Source organism: Callithrix jacchus, chromosome 3, assembly GCF_049354715.1.
Source record: "Callithrix jacchus isolate 240 chromosome 3, calJac240_pri, whole genome shotgun sequence".
NCBI lineage: Eukaryota > Metazoa > Chordata > Mammalia > Primates > Cebidae > Callithrix > Callithrix jacchus.
Window position 1 is genome coordinate 154,782,817 of NC_133504.1, and position 25,659 is coordinate 154,808,475.

Here is a 25,659-nt window from a genome sequence, read left to right on the forward strand (position 1 = left end):
AGACACAGAATTATGTTTATTAAGTTATAATTTGTATACAGTAAATGATATACACCCTTTCTTAGAGTACAGCTCTAGAATTTTGACTAACACACAATTATATAATCACCACCATAATCAAGATGTAGAACATTTCCATCATCCTAAAAATTTCCTTGTGTCCCTTTGTCATTAACCCCTCCCTCTGTCTCAGCCTCTGGCAACCACTGATCTATTTTCTGTCTCTGTAGTTTTGCCTTTTCCCAAGTGTTGTATTAATGACAAGGCTTTCATTAACATCCTTATTTAAACCAACATGTGCCCTACCCAACTTTCTGCTGGCACATCTCACCCTCATACTTTGCCTGATTTTTTTCCCAAAACACCCACATTAACTGAAAATAAATTATTATTTACTTAATTATTCTCTCTCATTGGAATGTACACTCTCACTAGACTGTGAGTGTGAGAACCTTGCCTGCTTGCTGCTGCATCTTCAGGGTTCAGGACACTGCCCGATGTCTTCTAAGTGTTTGGTAAATATTTGTTGAATAAACCACAAAATGAATGAGGAGACTGGAACTTCCGGGGGCCCTCTCCATACTCAGGCAGATCTTGTTAAAAAGAGATTATTTTTCCCCACAAAAATGTGTTAATCTAAGAATTGCTGTGTTGCCAAAGTAGATGATTATCTGCTAGTAACACAATTAAGAGTAATCAGGGACCTGGTGCGGTGGCTCATGCCTGTAATCCCAGCACTTTGGGAGGCTGAGGCCAGTAGATTCTGAATATTCTAGGAGTTTGAGACCAGCCTGGCCAACACAGCAAAACCTCAGCTCTACAAAAAATACAGAAATTAGCTGGGCTTGGTGGTGTGTGCCTGTAGTCTCAGCTGCTCAGGAAGCTGAGTTGGGAGGATTGCTTGAGCCCAGGAGGTTGAGGCTGCAGTGAGCCTTGACTGTGCCCCTGCACTCCAGCCTGGGCAAAAGAGCAAGACCCTGTCTCAAAAAGCAAAGATAAAAGAAAAGAAAAGAAAGGAAAGGAAAAGAAAAGAAAAAGAAGTAATTAGCTAATCCAAGTTATGGATTGTCTTTTAAATTTACTTTTGGGCTGATTAGATTACCTAGAATAGAACGGGCCTGAAGTGACTAAAATGGAAAGGATAGTAACTATTTTATAAGTTACAAAAATTTAATGGTACAAATTGGGTTCAGTGTATACTGCTCAGGTGATGGGTGCATCAAAATTTCACAAATCACTACTAAAGAACTTACTCATATAACCTGTTCCTTAAATATCTATAGAAATAAAAACATTTTAAAAAATGACCCATATATATAAGTGAACCGTTTCATGCTGCGGTTCTCAGCTGGGAGCTATTTCATTCCCCTAGGGACATATGGCAATATCTAGAAACATTTTTTTTCTCTTTTTGGTTTTCAAAACCGGGGTGGGGAGGCCAGGTGTGGTGGTCATGCCTATAATCCCAGTGCTTTGGGAGGCTGAGGTGTGATGATTCTTTGAGGCCGGGGGTTTGAGACCAGCCTCGGTAACATAGTGAGGCCCCATCCCTACAAAAATATTTAAAATTAGCTGAGCTTGGTGGCACATGTTTGTAGTCCCAGCTACTCAGGACTGAGTAGTGGGAGCTGAGGTGGGAGGATTGCTTGGGCCTGGAAATTCGAGGCTATGGTGAGCCGTGATCATGCCAGTGCACTCCAGCATGAGTGATAGAGACCCTGTCTCTTAAATTTTTTTATTAAAAAAATCTAGGGTAGAGACAGCTGCTACTGGCACCTTCAGTTGAACATCCTACAATGTACAGGATAGCCCCCACAATACAGAATATCAATAGTGCCACCAGTGAGAAACCCTGGGTTAGTGCAGCATCAGACACATAGTAAAAACTGTATTGGTGTTTGCTATGATTATTATTTTATAAGTGACCCTTCTTGACAGATGTTCTTACACAGCCTGTTAGTGGAGGTATAATACAACGTTGGGTTGAGAGTATTATGTCTGCAGTCAGACCCTCTGGGTTTGACACCTAGCTTTACCCTTTATTAACTATGTGATTTTTGAGCCCTTACTTGACTTCCCTATACTCCATATTCTTTGTCTATACAATGGGAATAATAACAGCAACTCCCTCAGAGAGTTGCTGGGGAACTGGATACAATAATTCATACAAAACGTTCAACTCTGTGCAGTAGCACATAGTAAATGTTCAATAAATGCCATTGATTGTTGCTGCTTCTTGATCCAATAAAGACCTTTCCATTCTATAAAGAATATAGTGAAGATACAGAGGACAGTTTCAACTAGAAAAAAAATTACTCATATAAAGTATATACAAGTGTATATTTCATATATTAATAAATAACTTTGTAGAAGTTAAATTTAAGCTATCATTTTTAAGGCTGCTATTTATAATTTTCTAAAAAGTGTGTTGTTTTTGCTTTCCTAGGGTAGAGCACCTCCTTGATATAAAAGATCCTTTCAATTTTAAACATTTATATCTAGCACACAATGTATAATTACTTAATTAAGATGTTCAGTCTTGATTAGAAATATAAACACATTAAAGTATATTTGTGAACCTGAAAATTAGATATGAAATATAAGACTTACAGAAGTTAAACACTAGTGCTGTAGCAACAACCTCTTGTGTTTTAGATTTGTTAATCTCTTATTCCTTCATTGAAATAGAAAGGAGAAGCTGGAAGTGGGTAATTGCAGATTTGTAGCCATTTGTAGCAGTTCCTAGATTACCCTTTATAATCTAATATTAGTGGTTTTTAAAAAATAATCTAATATTTGTGAAAGTTCTCTTGAAATTGTAAAACAAAACTATGGAAATGTGGGCCATTAGCATTATCATCACCCTAACAAGGTATTAGAGAGTCAGATATTGCTACTTCAAGGGAGAGGACCAAGTTTTGATGCATCCCAGGAAGCCAAAATTGGGCTGCAAATAAAGTTTGTATTTAAGAATAAATGATTAATTGATAAACTATCCATTATTTCATGTAATATAAATACAATGAGGAACTGTGTTTCTCAGCATAAAACCTTTAGATACTTTTTTTTTTTTTTTGAGATGGAGTCTTGCTCTGTCGCTATGCTGAAGTGCAGTGGTGCGATCTTGGCTCACTGCAACCTCCGCCTCCTGGGTTCAAGGGATTTTCCTGCCTCAGCCTCCTTAGTAGCCGGGACTACAGGTGCGTGCCACCACATCCAGCTAATTTTTGTATTTTTAGTAGAGACGGGGTTTCACCATGCTGTCCAGGATCTGCCTCAGCCTCCCAAAGTGCTGATTTACAGGCATGAGCCACCACACCCAGCTGAGGTTTCTATTTTATAATCTGTTACAAAATAGTTGAGTGGAAAAACTCCCACCATATACAAAATGAAAAAGCAAATGACAACCTGGGAAAAATGTCTGCAAAATATATGCAAAGATTCCACATTTCCAATGGAGAAAAAAATCTTATAGATCAACAGGAAGGATATAAATGCTTCAGTAAAAGACATGAACATGCAATTAACAAGAGAAATTCAAATTGCCAGCAAATACTAAAAATGTTCAGAATTAATATCAATCAAAGAAATGCAAATTAAACAATATATATATATATATTTTTTTTACATTGGCAATGGTTAGAAGACTATAATGGCTCGTGTTGAAGTTTTGTGATATATGGGATGGGCACTCCCATACCTGGTTGACAGAATGTATGTAGATACAACTTGCATGGAAGACACTTGGCTATATGAATTAAGAGCTTCAAAAATCTTTATACTCTTTGCCTCAGTAATTCTACTTTGTAATCAGCCTCCCACAAAAATTTATATATGTGAATGCTCACATTGTAGTGTTATATTAAACATTTTAAAAATGACATAATTAGAATATGAAATTATGACCTATCTGTGGACCATTAAATATTGAGTGCAGCCTTTAAAAATAACTTCTGTAGCATTTTTAAGTTTGGATGATGGGAGCAGAGGTTATAAGAGAAGACAGCACAGACACAATGGGCACATTGAACGGGGAGTGCTGGACGGAAAGGAGAACCCTTATTCACCTCAAATTCTGAGAACCCCCTGGCTTCTCACAACTCTTCAAGGTAAATATATACATTCAATTCTAATATCCCAGAGTCATACACTTAAAGGTTTAGCATTTGCTACAACTCTGTGGTATATAAATCAAAGCCACACATAACATTGTTAAACAAAGTTTCTTACACAGCATCCAATGCTTGTCTACTTCCTTTTTATTTCTGACTTTTCTGTTGCTGCAATTCTATCTTCAAAATCAAATAAAAAGTTAAATGAAATGAAGGGAAAGCACAATCTTGATTTATTTATTTCTGAGGCACTATCATTTTAAGTTAGATTACCTATAAAAAACTGCAGCTTAATTCTTAAATTTTACTGATTGCTGGTGTTTAAAACGCAAAGATTTGGCTAGGCGCAGTGGCTCACGCCTGTAATCCCAGCACTTTGGGAGGCAGAGGCGGGCAGATCACGAGGTCAGGAGATGGAGACCATCCTGGCTAACACGGTGCAAAACCCGTCTCTACTAAAAATACAAAAAGTTAGCCGGGGATATGCGCCTGCAGTCCCAGCTTCTTGGGAGGCTGAGGCAGGAGAATCGCTTAAACTCGGGAGGCTGAGGTTGCAGTGAGCCGAGATCGCACCACTACACTCCAGTCTGAGTGACAGGGCAAGAGTACGCCTCAAAAAAAAAAAAAAAGGCAAGGATTTAATGATGTATTCGATATATTTAGCAATTTCAGCTATAAAACATTTTTAGTGGGTGAATTACGACAGTGGAAAAAAAGCAAAATGTTTTGAACCTTCAATTTGAACCTGTGCTATTGAATCTTGAAAGATTTGACCCATGAGATATTTGGCTCATTGGCTATTGCTCTGCTATCACTTTAAGCAGTTAGTAACTGTTGGTAGTGATGAAAACTTTTCATAAAATTGGGTTTTTGATATACAGAAAAATGGACAAAAGAGATTCCTGAAATATCTGGGTGCATATCTTAATTTTCTCATTATTTGCTAAGTCAGAGATGAAACACTGATGTGCAGCAAGTGAACTGCAGACTGACTTTGAGACACTGATTCTTATATCCTCAGAGCAGCCAGGCTATGGTCTGGGACTTTGGGTCCCTGGACTGCTCTCCCAACACTCAGCATCTGAACATCTCCAGAGAAACCAGTTGCAGAGCACGAGTCAACCCTTTGAAAACAAAGGACCCTTGGTACTGCTGGATAATTTTGTTTTTTAGGTGTCCAAGAATAGGATGAGACTGAGGTCAGACTGGCAGAGGCTGTGTGTGGGCAGTGCAGGTCTGGAAGAAATAGTGTTACGTAGGTAGCTAGTCGGGTATGCGCAGGGCAAGAGAAGGCTCCTCTCCAACACAGCCCAGGAGTGTTGGGCGACCATAAGATGATGGTCAGGCGGTTGTTTCTCTAAAGTAATAATTGGTCACAGCTGGTAAAGGGAACGGCTGTCTCCTAACAGATAGAAAACACCTGAAAGTGATCAGCAGCTTCACGATAAGATCTCAGGAGTGGTGAGATCCCCGAAGTATGCCAACATATAAAATTCCAAGTGAAGAGGTCAAGCTGGGCACTTAGTGTCTCAAGTTGCCCGCGTGGCCCTCTTCCAAGTTGTATTTTCCTCCTTTTTCTTCCTGTCTTTCCTTATTGTTGTAAAGCTTTTTAATAAACTTTCACTTCTGCTATGAAACTTACCTCTGTCTCTCCTTCTGCTTTACTCCCCTCAGTTGAATTCTTTCTTCTGAGGAGGCAAGAATTGAGATTGTTGCAGACATGTATGGTTTCATTGCCGGTAACTCGGGGTAACTCCGATTCCAATTTCTGCCACCACTAACTATAGTAACACCAGAAAACCCCTCCCAAATCAGTTAACTTTGAAATAGACAAAATAATCAATAAATGAACCAAAATGATGTTGGAAACTTTACATAGAAAAGAATACATAGTAACAAAATGAATTTGCCCAAAATTAATAAAAATTCATTAATAGTTAATGAAAATTAGTTAAAAACTAAAACCTAATTAATCAAAATCAAGGTGCAAAAAATTGGAGTGGCTTAACTACCCTTTTTAGAAAATTTATCAAGAATAAAGGTGAGTTAGCAGTGTCATAGCAAGTCAGTACTTCCATGATAAATTTCATTTCCATTGGTTCAAATTATGGCTAGAATGCTTGTGTTCAAAAATAAGAGTCAGAACATCTGGGGAATCATAATAGGGTCAAAATGGGAAGTGTCACACCTGTAGTCGCAGCACTGTGGGAGGCCGAGGTGGATGGATCACCTGAGCTCAGAGGTTTGAAACCAGCTTGGGCAACCTGGTGAAACCCCCTCTCCACTAAAAATACAAAAATTAGCCAGGCATGGTGGCGGGAGCATGTAATCCCAGCTACTCAGGAGGCTGAGGCAGGAGAATTGCTTGAACCCAGGAGGCAGAAGTTGCAGTGAGCTGAGATGGCACCATTGCACTCCAGCCTGGGTGACAGAGTAAGACTGTCTAAAAAAAAAAAAAAAAAGGAAGTGGATTATTCACTGACTACTTCTTGAAACCTGTAAGATGGAGAAGAATTAAAGAATTAAGGAAGAGGGCCTCCTTTCCCTTTTCTTTTCTTTCTTTTTTTTTTTTTTTTTTTTGAGATAGAGTCTCGATTTTTTTTTTTTTTTTTTTTTTTTTGAGATAGAGTCTCCAACCAGGTGCCAGGCTGGAGTTCAGTGGTGCAATCTTGGCTCACTGCAGTCTCCACCTCCTGGGTTCAAACAATTCTCCTGCCTCAGCCTCCCGAGTAGCTGGGATTACAGGTGCATGCCACCATGCCCAGCTAATTTTTGTATTTTTAGTAGAGTTGGGGTTACACCATCTTGGCCAGGCTGGTTTTGAACTTCTGACCTTGTGATCCACCTGCCTTGGCTTCCCAATATGCTGGGATTACTGGTGTGAGCCAATGCATCTGGCCTTGACTGTTCTTAGACTCAGGTCCCAATGTGTCTCAACCCATGATTCCCATCTGTTCATCAAATTGTCCAATCAGAAGAAAAGAGTTAATTCATGCTCACAGTGTATTCACAGCACAGCCTATACCTCCTACTTCTTACTCCTACCCACCCATTGTTCCATAGAGCTCAGGTTTGGGTGAGTGATAACAAGAAATCAGATAAATGGAAATGAGTGGGTGGTAGGGGTATAGAAGGGAGTGAACGGAAAGAAAAAGACTGGATATATGTTGTACCATTTTTTTAAATTGCATTTTAGATTTTAGAGTACATGTGAAGAACATGCAAGATTGTTGCATAGGTACACATGTGGCAGTGTGATTTGCTGCCTTCCTCCCCTTCACCTATATCTGGCATTTCTCCCCATGCTATCTCTCCCCAACTCCCCACCCCCTGCTGTCCCTCCCCTATTTCCCCCAATTGACCCCAGTGTGTGATACTCCCCTCCCTGTGTCCATGTGTTCTCATTGTTCAACACCCGCCTATGAGTGAGAACATGCGGTATTTCATTTTCTGTTCTTGTGTCAGTTTGCTGAGAATGATAGTTTCCAGGTTCATCCATGTCCCTACAAAGGACACGAACTCATCGTTTTTGATGGCTGCATAATATTCCATGGTGAATATGTGCCACATTTTCCCTGTTCAGTCTATCATTGATGGGCATTTGGGTTGGTTCCAAGTATTTGCTATTGTAAACAGTGCTGCAATAAACATACATGTGCATGTGTCCTTATAGTAGAACAATTTATAATCCTTTGGAAATGTATACCCAGTAATCGTATTGCTGGGTCAAATGGAATTACTATTTCTAGGTCCTTGAGGAATCACCACACTGTCTTCCACAATGGTTGAACTAATTTACACTCCCACCAACAGTGTAAAAGTGTTCCTATTTCTCCACATCCTCTCCAGCATCTGTTGTCTCCAGATTTTTTAATGATTACCATTCTAACTGTCATAAGATGGTATCTCAATGTAGTTTTGATTTTTTTTAAAACCAGAAAACAACAACAATGGGAGCAGCAAGTATCTGGATTTTCTAAACAATAATATTTGTTTGCATGTATGCTTTATACACCATACATTCTCCTTACCCTTCATTTATATTCTAAGACAAAGGATTTTATTTCACTGGGATTATTATAATAAAAATTTCTTTTTTTTTGACATGGGAACTGGGAATGTGGATTCTGTAACAATAATTACCATATTTATAGTCATAATGTTAATAAGTTCCATTAGACTGCTAGAATACAGTAAAGTAGAAAAAAATTTTACGTGTGTCCTCAGTTTATCCTTTTTGTACCGTATTATCTTCTAGATATACTATTTTCTGAACGCCAGAATTCAGCACAGCACCTGGCAATAAACAGTGATCGATAGTCATTTATTAAGTAAATGACCAGCCTGGCCAACATGGTGAAAACCTGTCTCTACTAAAAATACAAAAATTAGCCGGGTATGGTGGCACATGCCTGTAATCCCAGCTACTCAGGAGGCTGAGGCTGGAGAATTGCTTGAACCCGAGAGGTAGAGGTTGCAGTGAGCCAAGATCGTGCCACTGCACTCCAGCCTGGGCAACAGAACCAGACTCTGTGCGCCCCCCCACCAAAAAAAAAAGTAAATGAATGAGTGATGTCCATACAACCTAGACATCACTGACATTCGCCCTTTTTTTTCTTTCTTTCTTGAGAAGGGGTCTCGCTCTGTCACCCAGGCTAGAGTGCAGTGGCCTGTCATGGCTCATTGCAGTCTCAAATTCCTGGGTTCAAGTGATCCTCAGCTTCCTGTGTAGTTGGGACTACAGAGGTGCACCACCACACCTAGCTATATTTAAATTATAATAGAGAGGAGATCTTGCTCTGTTGACCAGTCTGGACTCAAACTCTGGCCTCAAATGATCCTTCCGCCTTGGCCTCTGAAAGTGCTGGGATTATAGGTGTGTGCCACTTCGCTCAGCCCACCATTTTATTTTTGTGAGTATATTGTGGGTTTATATTCATAAATTGGTAAACAAGGGAAAATAGCTTCAGTTTCTCTGGGGAGAAGATCCCCTTGCTTCTTGAGATTATTTATTTACCTTTTCTTGCTTAGAAAGATAAGTAAATGGTTTGAAAGTATTTATTGGAGGGTGGTTTTTTTTTTTTTTAATGTAAAGTGACTCAAGAGTGAGGTCTCTCAGTTTAAGGCCTCTTTTTTTTTTTTTTTAAAGTCTTACACAAAGGAAGTGAGTATGAGGTGAATTGCATTAACCTAAAGTACTGTCGAGATGAAACTTCAAGCAGGAAGCAACATACGATGAATGTACTGGAAGGGAACACATGTGTGTCATGTGAAGAAACATGACAAAAACAGCCCTCCTTAAATTATTTGTGGCAGTAGTGATCACATTCATTTTAATTTTGTCAGAATATTTCAAGACACTGAAAGGTGAGTGTGTGCTTGTAATCTAGCTTTCCTTTCTTAATTTAAAAAAGTTAGTGTCAGCTAGTGGATACAGAAAAGATCCTCTTTTTGGATACATGCTGCATTGGCTGAAATTCTAGATCTGAAAAACTAATAAAATAAAACAAGATTGTAATTTTAGTCGGCTGTTATATAGGACAGTAACCTAATTCATAGTACATAATTATAGTAGCATACCTGAAAATGAAAATATTTGAAATCTGTAGTCTAGATTTCAGACATTGAGATTACAATAATCCCGTACATGACTACTCTTTGAAACAGTTTCTTCAAAGCAGCTCTAAGTATGCTTTTACATTCTGGAATTCTTTAATAAAGAAAGTTATATTTATTGTGTTTAAAATGCTAGAATTCCCTCTACTACAACTATTTCATGCAAATAACTTACTGTCATCTTTTGACAAGAAAAAGCATTTATACATTTTGAAAATGCAATTAAAATAAGGTGAGTGAAAATTTAAACAGATTTGTGTGTATGTATTCAAAACTGGAGAAAAATGGAACAAAATTAACTTTGTGAAAAGTTTTAGCAGTTAATAACTGCTAAAACTTAGATTAGGAAAATAAATAGGTATAAATGTAAACTATTTTTACATGTTAGCAAAATATTTGAAAATTTATTAATATGATTGTTTGGATGGTCATTGTGCTCCCTAACATTTAGTAAGAAGAAAAGGTGAAAAGGCTGTATTTTGCCATTAACTAGTTTTTTAATCAATTTGATTAAAATAAGATAAAAACTCATATTTGATGACTTGCTGCGATGAATATTTATTGTTGTATATATGTAATGCTCAATAGCCAGATAAAAATATTTTTGCTAATTATATTTGATGACATTTCAGTGATTATTCGATGTTGCATATACATGATGCCAAATAGCCAGTTAAAAATATATTTGCTAAATAAACACTATGACAAGTTGGCTTTCTGGCATTGTGTTACTTAGATGAAGCAATCATAGCACATATTTTTACTGCTGATTTCACTGGGTGAAAAATGTGTTACAAAGAGAATAGTTAGAATAAAGATAACCTATTTTTAAGATATTGTGAGCTGAGAGTAAGCTCTTGCAATAGCTATCCAGGGTAGGTTCTATCTGTCTGTCTGTCTCTCTCTCTCCACATAGTACCTCTAAACAATAAGATTGGATCTAATGAAAATCAGGCAATCATCCTAAAAATGACTTAATTAACTATTGGTTAGTATTTTATGAGAACTGGCGACTACAGGAACATGTTAAAGGTTTTTATTTTGGGGCAGACACATAGTTCTTTTAGGTTTTGTTTCTCAGAGTGAGAAGCATGGCCTTCTGGGGCAGTTGTAAACAGAAAGTAGATAGATGAAGTACAGAGAAATTCTTTTTTTTTTTGAGACAGAGTCTTGGTCTGTCACCTAGCGGAGTGCAGTAGCGCAATTCTGGCTCACTGCAACCTCTGCCTCCCTGGTTCAAGCAATTCTCACAAGTAGCTGGGATTGCAGATGCATACCATCCTGCCCAGCCCCCCCCCCCTTTTTGTATTTTTTTAGTAGAGATGGGGTTTCACCATGTTGGCGAGGCTGGTCTCAAACTCCTGACCTTGTTATCTGTCCACCTCAGCCTCTGAAAGTGCTGGGATTACAGGTGTGAGCCACCACGCCCAGCTGAAGCACAGATAATTCTTAGCGGAGGACAGATGGGAGCCCCTTCTATTGGTGGTTAGAAGAAAGAGCTCTTATAAAATCCATCTTAGCCAAACTTCCTTGGCCTAATAGTAATGTGTCAGTTCTTCATCTTGTCAATAGTCAACCATCATTTATAATGATGTTTGTTCTCTTGCTTTCAAAACTGGTTACATCAGCTCCCAATACTACCATTACTGCCTTCCTAAACTTAAAATAGCTGTTTCTGTTCTCCTGGTCCAAGAACAGCATAGTCCAAACTCTTTCTGGGTTGGTGGATTTTTTTTTTTTTTTTAAGAGACAGGGTGTCACTGTGTTGCCCAGGCTGACCTCAAACTCCTGGGCTCAAGCAATCCTCCTACCTCAGTCCCCAGGTAGCTGGGACTACAGGCACATACCACCACACTCAGATGGACTTACTGGGGGATTTTGTTTCAGAGGAACCCTACTCAGGGCCAACAAACAAAAATGTTCAAAAACCACTGTTTTCTTTTACATTATTTAGCAGTAGAAGGAATTTTGCACCGAGCCGCCATAAACAAGCTGATTACTATACACATACAATTGTGTAATAACAATGCTTTATATTTTTATAATGGTTTATGGATCACTAGGAACATCTTTTCATAGCCTCCCATATTGACTAAATGAAGAAAACTTGAACATAATTGTCTTGCTTTTTAAAAATTAGTTCTTAATCACAATACTAGTTGACCTATGAAGTGAGTTAAATTGACAACTAATACTAAATAAAATAGCTAGTAAAATTATTTGTGATAAGCTAAGAATGTTCTAGAAGTACTACAATTAACCTTGTGAAATTCCCTGTCTAGTCTTACCCCATTAGTTACTTGTCTTTTTTTTTTCATTTTTTCTTATGTTCTATTCACTTTAATTTCTAAGATAAATATTATAAAATAATTTTTACTTATAAATTATTCACTGATACCCTATCTTTAACATGTCAAATGCATTCAAAAGGAATCTTAATGAGGAATAATATACTCATGAGGTTTAATAGATTTGATTTCAAAATAAGAAACCCTCTGAAGTCCTAAGTTAAAAATAAAGCACCTCGTTTGATCATTTTTCGTCAAGAATGTATCTGAGTCTCTGAATAATCATTAGTAAGAATATTCAATGATCACAATTACACAGTGTAAGCTATTTAATCTAACTTTACCAAAAAAGGGGAGCTACTTTACACTGTTTGAGACTTTTAATGAGTTTGCATTGGGTATGTACTAGTAGCAAGATAACCTATTTTATAGCAGTGTTTTTTAACTTTTCCATTTATTTGAAAGGCAGCTAGGCTATAGTAGTTAATATAATGGTTTGATGCATTTGTATTACATGTAGATGGTGGAGACACAAAAGGGAGTGGTGGATATATTTTGATTCAGAACTTCTTGCAATTAAGGGAGCTAGCTCACTCCCAAATAAGAGACTTTTGAGCCTGCTTTTGTTGAACTTAAAGTGTTTAAGAGGGAGACTTGGCTAACCCTCATATAAATCCCAGTGATCTTTTCTTTCTTTCTTTATTGTTTCACCTGTGCTACGAAGCTGGGGCTACAAAATTGAAAGACAACTCTTTCTTCAAGGAGTTTTCAGTTGGGGGGATGACTGACTGGCAAACAACTAAATAAAATACAGGAATTAACTGAAATAGGGAGGTAAACAAGATGCAATGGGAACATAAACATTGCTTCCAAGTCTACCTTTGGGAGGACATTCCTTGTATTTCCATTTGCAAAGAGAAATAATATTCAGAGTTTGAATGATCACCTACTATTCCTTCTTATCTGCTTGCAAAAGCACTTTTCAAGAGAAGAAATGGTGATGGTAAGTATTGATTTTTAAACAAAATATTCTCATATCAATATATCCATAGTTCCTGAAACCAGAAATTGCAGTGAGTCACACAAGTGTACTCCCAGTGATTTGTGGCTATACAGGATAGAAATAGCACAGTTGAGCCTGGGCACAATGGCTCACGCCTGTAATCCCAACACTTTGGGAGGCTGAGACACGTGGATCACTTGAGGCCAGGAGTTCAAGACCATCCTGGCCAACATGGTGAAACCCCATTTCTACTAAAAATATAAAAAAAATTAGCTGGGGCTGGGCATGGTGTAATCCCAGTACTTTGGGAGGTGGAGATGGGTGGATTACTTGAGATAAAGAGTTCAAGACCAGCCTAGCCAAAATTTTGAAACCCTGTCTCTACTAAAAAAACAAAAATGAGCAAAAATTAGCCAGGCATGGCAGCATGCACCAATCCCAGCTACTCTGGAGGCTGAGAAAGGACAATCGCTTGAACCCTGGAGGTGGAGGTTGCAGTGAGCTGAGATTATGCCACTGCACTCCAGCCTGGGGGACAGAGGGAAACTCCTTTTCAAAACAAAAGAAAGAAAAAAGAAATTAGCCAGGCATGGTGGTGGCATGTGCCTGTAATCCCAGCTACTCTGGAGGTTGAAGCAGGAGAATCGCTTGAGCCCAGGAGATGGAAGTTGCAGTGAGCTGAGATTGCCCCACTGCACTCCAACCTGGCAGCCTGGGCAACAGAGCAAAACTCCATCTCAAAAAAAAAAAAAAAGAAAACCACAGATGAAAACACCTGAAACCTAATTTTATCTAGTTGTTTTGACTTCCTCACTTTCTTTTAGGAGCCAAATTGACATAAACTCTGTTTATCAGCTTTCATTTCCCCTTCGGTTTCACACTTTGTGATGGAAATGGTTGTGTAACGAAGAGTGAAATTGAAGAAAGCAAAGGATAATGAACTATAGGATAAACCGGCATATTATGAGCATATGTTCACAGATTTAAATCTATATTATAAAGACCAGCACACCAAGGGTAACTGCAATTAATTTCCTGAAAGTGCTAATCTAGTTCTCAAAAACGAATGCTTTTTTCCTTATCCATAAGTATTTAATCAGTAATCCCCAATAAGATTTAAAATATAGCCTTAAGACCATTTAAACAATTTTTAAAACATTTTAACAAATACATTTACATGTGCCAGTACTATGCCAAGTACTTTTACATATATTTTACAAAATAATATTTTACACAATAACTCATTATAATGTATTAAATATAAATATCTCTACTCATGGTGTAGCATCATTCTCAAGAGAGAATGTTCTGAAAATCTTCAGAAAGAAGTAATAAAACTAGATGGATAAATTTACTTTGTGGTAAGATTTTGCTTATTTTTTAAAACATGTATGTATTTGTTTATTTTTTTGAGACAGCTTACTTTGTCACCCAGGCTGGAGTGCAGTGGCATGATCTTGGCTCACTACAACCTCCAACCCCCAAGTTCAAGCCATTTTCCTGCCTCAGCCTCCCCAGTAGCTAAGACTACAGGCATGCACCATGCCCAGCTAATTTTTGTATTTTTAGTAGAGATGGTACTTTGCCATGTTGGCCAGGCTGGTCTTGAACTCCTGACCTCAAGTGATCCGCCCTCCTCAGCCTCCCAGAGTGCTGGGATTCCATTTGTGAGCCACTGCGCCCAGCCAGATTTTGTTTCTTACTGAATTTTCTGAATCATTACAGTTTTAAAATGGCCACTAATGGATACAGTATTTTTATGTATACATCTTAGACACTATGTGTTGACAAAAAATGTGTTGAATATAATGTTTTTCATCACTTTGACAGAACTGGCTTTCTTCTCTAATCTGTTAAGTCGCAATACCGACAACCCTTGCTTAGGGTGCTTTCTAACTGCTTGTCTCATTGTTTCGGTGGATAAATGTTCTCTTAAATACAGGGACACAGGGAAGGGAACATCACACACTGGGACCTGTCAGGATTGCGGGGCTAGGGGAGGTATAGCAGGGGGTGGGGGAATTGGGGAGGGATAGCATAGGAGAAGTATCTAATGTAGATGATGGAGTGATGGATGCAGCAAACCACCATGGCACGTGTATACCTATGTAACAAACCTGCACGTTCTGCACATAAACCCTAGAACTTAAAGTATAATAAATAAATTTTAAAAAACGTTCTCTTAATGTATCTCTTTTGATTTTTAGTTTTTAAAAAATTTTTTAAGAGAGACAGAATCTTGCTTTATGGCCCAGCCTGGACTCTAATTCCTGGGTTCAAGCGATCCTTCCACCTCAGCCTCCTGAGTAGCGTATCTTTTTGCTTTAATTTTTTAAACATGACTTTCCCTAAGAAATTCATAGGGTGATATATCTTTCCCTTACACTGTTCTGTTTCTTTTCTCTTATCATGTATATATTATCACCTATCTAATTTACTTATTTGTTATGGATTTTTAAAAACAATCTGATTTCTCCAAATAGAATGTAAGCTCCATGAAACTGAGGTTTTTGTCTGCTTTGTTCACTGATGTGTTTCAAGCAGTTAAGATAGTGTCTGTCATATTAGGGGCACTCAGTGAGTATCTGTTGAGGGAGTGAACTTGCTGAATCATACCGTTAAGGAAATAAAAAGAAAATCTTGACGGAAACATTTCTGACCTGCTGTTCACAAGCATTGGTGTGTTAGGCAGGCCAAGTGCTAGCCTCATATTTTCTCAATACTAAATTTCATCACAAACCTAGAAATTTGAGGTTGTGCAGCCTGTGAAATTTATTTTGCAGAATATTTTACTTGAAAGAGATGTGTCTTTTTACGCTGAGTCATTTTCCTGCCGTTTTCTTTATCTACAGGGAATTTCAGAATATTCATTTACTTCTCTTATTTTGACAAGTAAAATAAGTGAGCAGTCTCTTATGTCTCAAACCTGCCTTTCAAATCTTGCTATGGTATGTTAAAAGTTCTCCCAAACTTTGTCCTCTGCCTCCAGCAAACATTTTCAATGGTCTTTCCCAAATATCCTATGAATAAATTCATAGTCCTTTGCTCCTGATCTGGTTAACACTACAGATATATCACCCATACACAATGTTATTATTATTATTTTTTTTCCCCTTTCCTGCTTAGGATTACCAGACAGGCTTCAACGATGGGCCCCAAAATTGAAAAATAATAGAGATTTTATTCTAATTGTTAAAAAGGCAGACCTGTGACCATAAAACATCATATTTAATGAATGTCTTTGTAAATTAGGCAGCTAAACCATAAAGTCTCTCCTATCCTGGCAGCTAATATTTTTAAATTGCTGAATTATGCTATAGAATAACCAATATGTGAAGGACTTTTTGAAACAATCTATGTTTTTAACAGGCATAATTTACATACAATAAAATGGAAAGATCTTTTTAAAAAACTTTTAAGCTCAGGGCTACATGTGAAGATTTATTATTCAGGTAAATGCATGTCACAGGGGCTATAAAGATTATTTCATCATCTAGGTATTGAGCCTAGTACCCATTAGTTATTTTTCCTGATCTTCTCTCTCCTCCCACCCTCCACCTTCCAGTAGGCCCTGTTGTTCCCCTCTGTGTCCATGTGTTCTCATCATTTAGCTCCCACTTATAAGTGAGAACCTGTGATACTTGGTTTTCTGTTCCTGTGTTAGTTTGCTAAGGATAATGGCCTCCAGCTCCAACCATGTTTCTGCAAAGGATATGATTTTTCTTTTTTATGGCTTCATAGTATTCCATGGTATGTATGTATGTGTATATATATATATACACATCACATCTTCTTTATGGAAAGATCTTAAGTGTTCAGTTTCATGAATTTTGACATTCATGTGCACGTGTGTAACTACTATCACATACCAGATACAGATTTACATCACCCCAATAAAGATGCCTCTGGCTCGGGCAGGGGCAGTGGCTCACGACTGTAATACTAGCACTTTGGGAGGCTGAGGTGGGCAAATCACCCGAGGTCAGGAGTTAGAAACCAGCTTGGCAACATGGCGAAACCCCATCTCTACTAAAAATACAAAAATTAGGCAGGCTGAGGTTGCTCATACCTGTAATCCCAGCGCTTTGGGAGGCCGAGGTAGGCGGATCATGAGGTCAGGAGACAGAGACCAGCCTGGCTAACACGGTGAAACCCTGTCTCTACTAAAAATACAAAAATTAGCCACGCATGGTGGTGCATGCCTGTAATCCTGGCTACTCGGGAGGCTGCGGAAGGAGAATCACTTGAATCCAGGAGAAGGAGGTTGCATGCAGTGAGTGGACATTGCACCACTGCACTCCAACCTGGTGACAGAGTGAGATTCCGTCTCAAATAAAATAAAATAAAATAAAATAAAATAAAATAAATTAGTTGGATGTGGTGGCGCGCACCCGTAATCCCAGCTACTCCAGAGGCTTAGGCAGGAGAATCACTTTAACCAGGGGGGCAGAGGTTACAGTGAGCTGAGATGGTGCCACTTCACTCCAGCCTGGGTGACTTGGACTTCCAACCTACAGAACTGTGAAGGCTCTTGCTTACAAGCCACTCAGTCTACAGCACTTTGTTACAGCAGCCCAAACTGAGTAAGACACCCAGGTATTCCACGACTAGAGTGTTACTGGATAGAAACAAAAACATATACTCACACAAACATTTGTACAGTTATGTTCATAGCAGCATATTTATAATAGCTCAAACTGGAAATAATCCAATGGATAAAGGGACAAATATTGCATATTGATATAATGGAGTACTTTGTAACCAAAAGATAGGACCTACTGAATCACTCAATAGCGTAAATGAATCTCAAAAACATGCTAAGTAACGAAGCCAGTCCAGGGCGGGCATGGTGGCTCGTGCCTGTAATCCCAGCACTGTGGGAGGCCAAGTCCTGCAATACATGTGCCAGCATGGTTGATTCCGATGAGGGTCCTCTTCTGGGTTGCAGAATGCTGACTTTTCCTTGTATTCTTAATGGAATGAAAATAGAACTACTTACCTCTCTGGCCTCTTCTTGTAAGGGCACTAGTCCCATCCATTAGCTCTTCACTCTCATGACCTAACTACTTCCCACAGACTCCACCTTCAAATACCATCATATTGGGATTTTTGGGGGAAGCAAACGTTCAGTCCATTTCACTGGGTATATTTAATTTTACAAGAAGCTGCCAAATGTTTCTCGAAAGTGGTCTATACTAGCAATATTTCTAGTAGCAGAAAATTCTCATTTTCTCTAGTTTATATTTAATATGCTGAAGCAATAACACTTAGAATATGTATAGTCAAAAAAAAATCTGCATTTCTCCCAAAGTTCCCTGACAACTAGTTAATGAGGTCTTGGGAAAATGTGAGTTGAACTAGAGCAGCCCCTGGTATGCCTATTGTCTGTCAACTAATGAAGACTTTATTATAAGTTTCACTTATTTGTAGAGGTCAACAAATAATTGAGATTTCTTTTCTTGCAGTCATACCCTGAAAAATACTCCTGGCACAAAATATCTAGAAATGTGAAATAAAATGTATTTATAACTTTAGAAATGTAGAGTTGAACTGATAAGAAAATAAGACTCCTGACCAGGTGCAGTGGCTCATGCCTGTAATCTCAGCACTTTGGGAGGCCAAGGTGTGCGGATCACCAGAGGTCGGGAATTCGAGACCAGTCTGACCAATATGCAGAAACCCCATCTCTACTAAAAATAGAAAATTAGCTGGGTGTGGTGGTGCCTGCCTGTAATCCCAGCTACTCAGGAGGCTGAGGCAGGAGAATCGCTTGAACCTGGGAGACGAAGGTTGCAGTGAGCTGACATCATGCCATTGCGCTCCAGCCTGGGCAGCAAAACTCTGTCTCAAAAAAATAAAAAAAAGACACTAAGACTCCTCCTTGGAGGCAGAAAATGAGTAGGAATTACAAATACAAATAAGAGTGAACAAATTAGTGCCTCAGGAGCATCTACAAATCTCTGGTGGCCTGAAATTTTAGTTTCACTGGGTCATATTTCAGGAGACAGAAGGCAAAGTCTAAGACTGAGACATTACTGATATACTCAAAAGTGATATGCTCCATAAAACAGCAATCTAGGACAAATTCTGTCTGGGTGTGAGGAAATTTGTCTGTCTTCACTTTGGCTATGGGTGGAGAAAGGAAAAAGAATCCTTTGAGAGTTTGTAAACACAGCTGGCCATTACTTAGATGTCAAGGATCATTACCTGTGAGGTGTGAAAAGTCCAATCCAGGACTGTAGTTAAAGTCACTTTGGGTTAATGGTTCCATTAGACACCCATCAGAGGAAAACACCAGTCCTTTCTGGAGGAAAACATCTCTTTTTTAAAAATTGCATTTTAGGTTTTAGGGTACATGTGAAGAACATGCAAGATTGTTGCATATGTACACACATGGCAGTGTGATTTACTGCCTTCCTCCCCTTCACCTATATCTGGCATTTCTCCCCATGCTATCTCTCCCCAACTCCCCACCCCCCGCTGTCTCTCCCCTATTTCCTCCCTACGGACTCCAGTGTGTGATGCTCCCCCTCTGTGTCCATGTGTTCTCATTGTTCAACACCCACCTATGAGTGAGAACATGCGGTGTTTGATTTTCTGTTCTTGTGTCAGTTTGCTGAGGGAAAACATCTTTACACCATTCTTCAAATAATTTCCCAAAGTAAAGTTCCAAAGAACAATAGCTATTATAAAAATCATAAAACACATGAAGACTCAATGGACAAAAATCAACAGAAAAAACAAACAGTAGAATCAGATTTTCAAAGAATTCAGATATTGGAATTATGAGATATGAAATAGAAAATAGTTTGTTTCAATACATAAAATATTTCATCAAAAAGTATGAGTAAGTACAGAAGAATGAAATCAGACTCATTTCATACCGTATACAAAAACCAACTCAAAATGGATTAAAGACTTGAAGATCTAAACTGTAAAGCTACTAGAAGGAAATATAGGGAAAAAATATCTATGACATTGGTCTGGGCAATTATTTTTTTGGTTGCGACCCATAAAACAGGCAACAAAAGCAGAAATATACAAATAAGATTGTATCAAACTAAAAATCTTCTGCATAGCAAAGGAAACAACTGAGTGAAAAGAAGCTTATGGAATGAGAGAAAATATGTGCAAACCATATACATGATAAAGGTTTAATATCCAAAATATATAAGAAACTCAGGTTATATATAAGAAATATCAAATATATAAGAAAATCAGGTTATAAATAACCTGATTAAAATATGGGCAAAGGACACTGAAGAGACATTTCCTTTTTTTTCTTTCTTCTTTCCTCTTCTTCTTTTTTTTTTTTTTTTTGAGACATGATCTCACTATGTTGCCTGGGCTGGAGTGCATTATGGCTCACTGAATAATTGGCCTTCAGAGCTCAAGTGATCCTCCCACCTCAGCCCCCTGAGTAGCTAAGACTACAAGTGTGGGTCACCACACTGGCTAATTTTTAAATTTTTTCATAGAGATGGGGTCTCACTATGTTGTCCAGGCTTGTCCTGAACTCCTGGGCTCAAGTGATCCTCCTGTCTTGACTTCTCAAAGTGCTGGCATTATAGGCATCAACCACTGCATCAGGCTGACATTTCTTGAAAGAAGACATACAAATGGCCAATAAGTATATGAAATAAATCTCAACATCACTAATCATCAGGGAATACAAATTGAAATCACAGTGAAATATTATCTCACACTTAAGATGGCTATTATCAAAAAGACAAAAGATGACAAGTGTTGGTGAGAATGTGGAGAAAAGGGAACCCTTGTACACTGTTGTGGGAATGTAAATTACTACAGCCATATGACAGACAGCATAAAGGTTTCTCAAAAAATTCAAAATTAGAACTACTAACCAGGTGCACTGACATGCACCTGCAGTCCCAGCTACTTGGGAAGCTGAGGTGGGAGGATTGCTGGAAGTCAGGAGTTTGAGAGCAGCCTGGGCAGCTTAGTAAGACCCTGTCTCTTAAAAAAAAAAAAGTAGAATTACCATATGACCCAGCAATCCCACTTCTGGGTGTATATTTGAAGGAAATGAAATCAATGTGTCAAAGAGATCTCTGAACTCCCATATCAATTGCAACATTATTCACAATAGTCCAGATATGGAATCAACCTAAGCCTCCACCAATGTATAAAGAAAATGTGATACATATACACAAGGTAATACTATTCCACCTTTAAAAAGGAGAAAATTCTGTCATTTGCAACAATCTGAATGAATCTGGGAGATACTATGCTAAGTGAAATAAACCAGGCACAGAAAGAAAAATGCCACATGATCTCATGTATATACGGAATTGCAAAAAGTTGAACTCACAGTGGCAGAGAATACAGTAGAATGATGGTTACCATGGATGACAGGGTTGGGTGAGGGGAATGGAGAGATGTTGGTCAAAGGGTACAAAATTTCATTTAGACAGATGAATAAGTTCTGAAGATCTGTTGTATGGCATACTGACTATAGCAAATATAAAATGGATTATATACTTGAAAATTGCTAAGAGAGTAAATGTTCTCACCATACACACACACACACAAATGGTATGTGAGTGATGGATATGTTCTTAGGTTTGATTTAATCACTTAACAGTGCGTGTGTGTGTGTGTGTGTGTGTGTGTGTATCAAAACATCACATCATATACTATAAATATATGTATAATTTTTATTAGTTAATTATACCTTAATAAAACTTGGAGAAAAGTATCTGAAAATGTATAAAGTTTAAAATAAAATGTAAGGTACTATGATTGGGAAAATAGCAACAATCTTTACACACAAGGTTAATAGAAGAACAAACAGTCATTTATTCTCCCAGCCTAGAAATAATATGAAACAAATTTGTGGGGAGGTCTAATACTCTGTCACATTTTTTGATTTCAGAAAACAGTATAAGAAAGAAACAAAGACTATTGCAAATTACCAGGCAAATTTTAAAAAGAACTAACTAGTAGTTCTAATTGTGAACATACAACAAATTAGAAATGCAAGGAATGAAATGAACAGATTGATGCAACTAAATAATGAATTAGTAAACTGGAGTAGAGATCTGAAGAAATTACCTAGAACACAGCACAGAGGTTAAAAGACATGGAAAGCCAATGGAGCTATTTCTAATCAAAGCTGCAAAGGAAAGAAGAAATAGAATAGGGTAAAGGCAATATTTGAAGAGACAATGGCTAAGAACTTCACAGAATTGTTGAAAGACATAAAACCTCAAATTCAGGAAACCTAACAAATCCCAAGCAAAATAAGTGATGAGAAATTCTGCAAAACATGAAATCTAAAGATATATATATATATATATATATATATATATATATTTTTTTTTTTTTCAAGATGGAGTCTCACTGTGTCACCCAGGCTGGAGTGCAGTGGCATGATCTTGGCTAACTGCAAACTTTGCTTCCTGGATTCAAGCGATTCTCATGCCTCCCAAGTAGCTGGGACTATCGGCATCTGCCACCACACTGGCTAATTTTTGTATTTTTAGTAGAGACAGGCTTTCACCATGTTGGCCAGTCTGATCTCGAACTCCTGACATCAGGTGATCCTCCCACCTCAGCTTCCCAAAGTGCTGGGATTACAGGGTGAGGCACTGTGCCTGGACAACAGATCTTAAAATAACCAAGGATGAATGCAGATTGTCTTTAAAAAGTTTAAAGGACAATACTGTGACAGCTCAGTTTTCTCTTGAAAACAACCGTGAAAATCAGAAGGCAGTGAAAAATGCCTGCAAAGTGCTCGGGCAAAATTGTTGTTGACCTAGAACTGGTGGGATGTATATTTTCAGATAAACAATGCAAAGAGTTTACAATCATTGGACCCTCAGTGAAAGAACTTATAAAGAATTAGCTTTAGGAGAAGGAATGCAATTGCAGAAGGAAGGGCAGAGATACAAGAAGAAATGGCAGGGGAAAAACTCTCAACAACAATTATAAATGTGTGAGTAAATATAAAAAAATCCTGAAAATATTAGTTGCATTAAATTTAAAAACTCGACTAATTTGTATGTCAATGAAAAAACAAGATAGAATAAAAATGCTGTATAAAAGTAGCATTTAAGTCAGGAAGGAGATGCTCCAAGTTTAAGTTTTCTAAGATCCTTGTATTGTTTCACAGAGGGTAACTGTTGATTGACTTTGGCTTTAAGGATGCATGTTAAAAATTACTATGGTAAATACAAAAATAATAGAAATATAGTATTTAACCTCTAGAAAAACAGGGGAATGATAAAAAAATTCACTAAATCAATTTAGTAGCTGGAAAGGCAAGAAATAGCAGCAAGTGTGGCACAAATAGAAAGCATTAATAATATGGTATAATTTGACCCCAGTAATTTAAGTGGGCAAATCTATTGAGGTAAAAAGACAAAAAATTATCAGACTAGATTAAAAAAACAATTTCCAGAAATATGTCATTTAAAAGAGACGTATCTAAAGCATTAAGATAAAATTGAAAAGATGAGAAAAATATATAGAACAAAGAGTAACTGAAGAAAGCACATGCCATTGTATTAACAGAAGATTCTAAAACGAACATCATTACTAGCAATAAAGAAGGTCAGGATATATGGATAAAAGTTTCAAGTCACAAGAATATTCATCAATTCTAAATTTGTATGCCCCAAGCAAGATAGCTTTAAAAAGACAAATATAAATCCATTATTTAGTGGGAGATTTTAAACATACTTCCAAGTTGTAAAATACAACCAGGTGAAGCATAGGAATATAGACAATTCAGACAATTCAAATAGCTAATTTTATCTGATGGGTATATTTAGAATATTAAACTCAACATCTAGAACATATACTCTTTTCAGGGAATAAAAATACATACTTGATATGGTTTGGCTGTGTCCCCACCCAAATCTCACCTTGAATTGTAATAATCCCCACTTGTCAAGGGTGGGACTAGGTGGAGGTAATTGAATCATAGGGCTGGTTTCCCCCATACTGTGTCTCGTGGCAGTGAATAAGTCTTATGAGATCTGATGGTTTTGTAAATGGGAGTTCCCCTGCACAAGCTCTCTTGCCTGCCACCATGTAAGACATCACTTTGCTCTTCCTTCCTCTTCTGCCATGATTGTGAGGCCTTCCCAGCCATGGGAGCGGTAAGTCCATTAAACCTTTTTCCTTTATAATTTACCTAGTCTTGGGTGTCTTATTAGCAGTGTGAGAACAGACTAATACAATACTAGACTATAAAAACAAGCATCAGTACATTTCAAACAATCTTTAATATGCATCTCTGACTAAATGAAATTAGATTCTAGTAATAAAAAGAAAGCTAAAAATAGGTAATATATTTGGAAATTTAAAAAATTCACTTCTAAATAACCTATGGTTGAGAAGAAATTATAATGGAAATTAGAAAATACTAATAATTGAATGACAAAAAATACGATCTGTTTAAACTTTTGCAATATTACCAAAATATATAACTTTAAATGTGTATATATCAGAAAAAGAACAGTAAGATAAACCCAGAAAGTAAAGCCAGGAAATAATAAACACAGGAGCAAAAGTCAGTGAACTTAAAAGGATAGATACAGAAAGGATTAATAAAATCACAAGTTGGTTCTATTTTTTTTTTTTTTTTAGACGGAGTCTCACTCTGTCACCCAGGCTGGAGTGCAGAGGCAGGATCTTTGCAGCTCTCTGCAACCTCTGCCTCCCGGGTTCAAGCAATTCTCCTGCCTCAGCCTCCCAAGTAGCTGGGGACTACAGGCACAGGACGCCATGTCCGGCTCATTTTTTGTATTTTAGCAGAGATGGAGTTTCACTGTGTTGCCCAGGCTGGTTGTGAACTCCTGAGCTCAGGCAATCCACTCACTTCCGTCTCCCAAAGTGCCGAGATTACAGGCATGAGCAACCACGCCTGGGCAAGTTGGTACTTTTAAAGGCCTAATTGTATAGACAAACCACTGGAAAAATTGATCTGTTAATGTATTAGTCCACTTCCAGCTGCTGATGAAGACATAGCTGAGACTGGGTAATTTATAAAGAAAAAAGAGGTTTAGTGGACTCAGTTTCATGTGGCTGGGGAGGCCTCATAATCATGGTGGAAGGCAAAAGGATATCCTACATGGTGGCAGGCAAAGAGAGAACGAGTGCCAAGTGAAAGGGCTTTCCACTTATAAAACCATCACATTGCCCGAGACTTATTCAATACCATGAGAATTAGCGTGGGCAAAACTGCCCCCATGATTCAGTTATCTGGGTCCCTCCCACAACATGAGGGAATTATGGGAGGTACAATTCAGGATGAGATTTGAGTAGGGCACAGCCAAACCATATCAGTTAGGGCTGCTATAACAAATGATCATAAACTTAGTGGCTTAAAACAACACAAATTTATTGCCTCACAGTGTAGGTTAGAAGTTCAGCAGAAGTCTCCTTGGACTAAAATCAAGGTATCAGTAAGATTGTGTTCCTTTTGGAGGCTCTAGAAGAGAATCCATTTTCTGGCTGTTTCTAGCTCCTGGAAGCTGTCTGAATTCCTTGGCTTATGGCCGCCTTCCATCTTAAAAGCCAGCAGTGGCCTGTCGAGTCTTTCTCATACTGTATCACTCTGACATTGAGTCGTCTGCTACTCAGTTCCACCTTCATGATTACATTGGGCTCA

The 25,659-nt window shown here is 38.0% G+C and overlaps 1 protein-coding gene across 1 annotated transcript in view; it reads left to right on the top strand.

Moving 5' to 3' along the window:
• The first annotated feature begins 9,391 nt into the window (after nucleotides 1–9,391).
• TMEM156 (transmembrane protein 156) overlaps nucleotides 9,392–25,659 on the top strand; it is a 57,312-nt gene continuing 41,044 nt past the window's right edge. Inside the window, exon 1 of the mRNA XM_035293883.3 lies at nucleotides 9,392–9,479. Coding sequence (XP_035149774.2) covers nucleotides 9,392–9,479 — 88 coding nt within the window. The remainder of the gene's footprint in view (nucleotides 9,480–25,659) is intronic.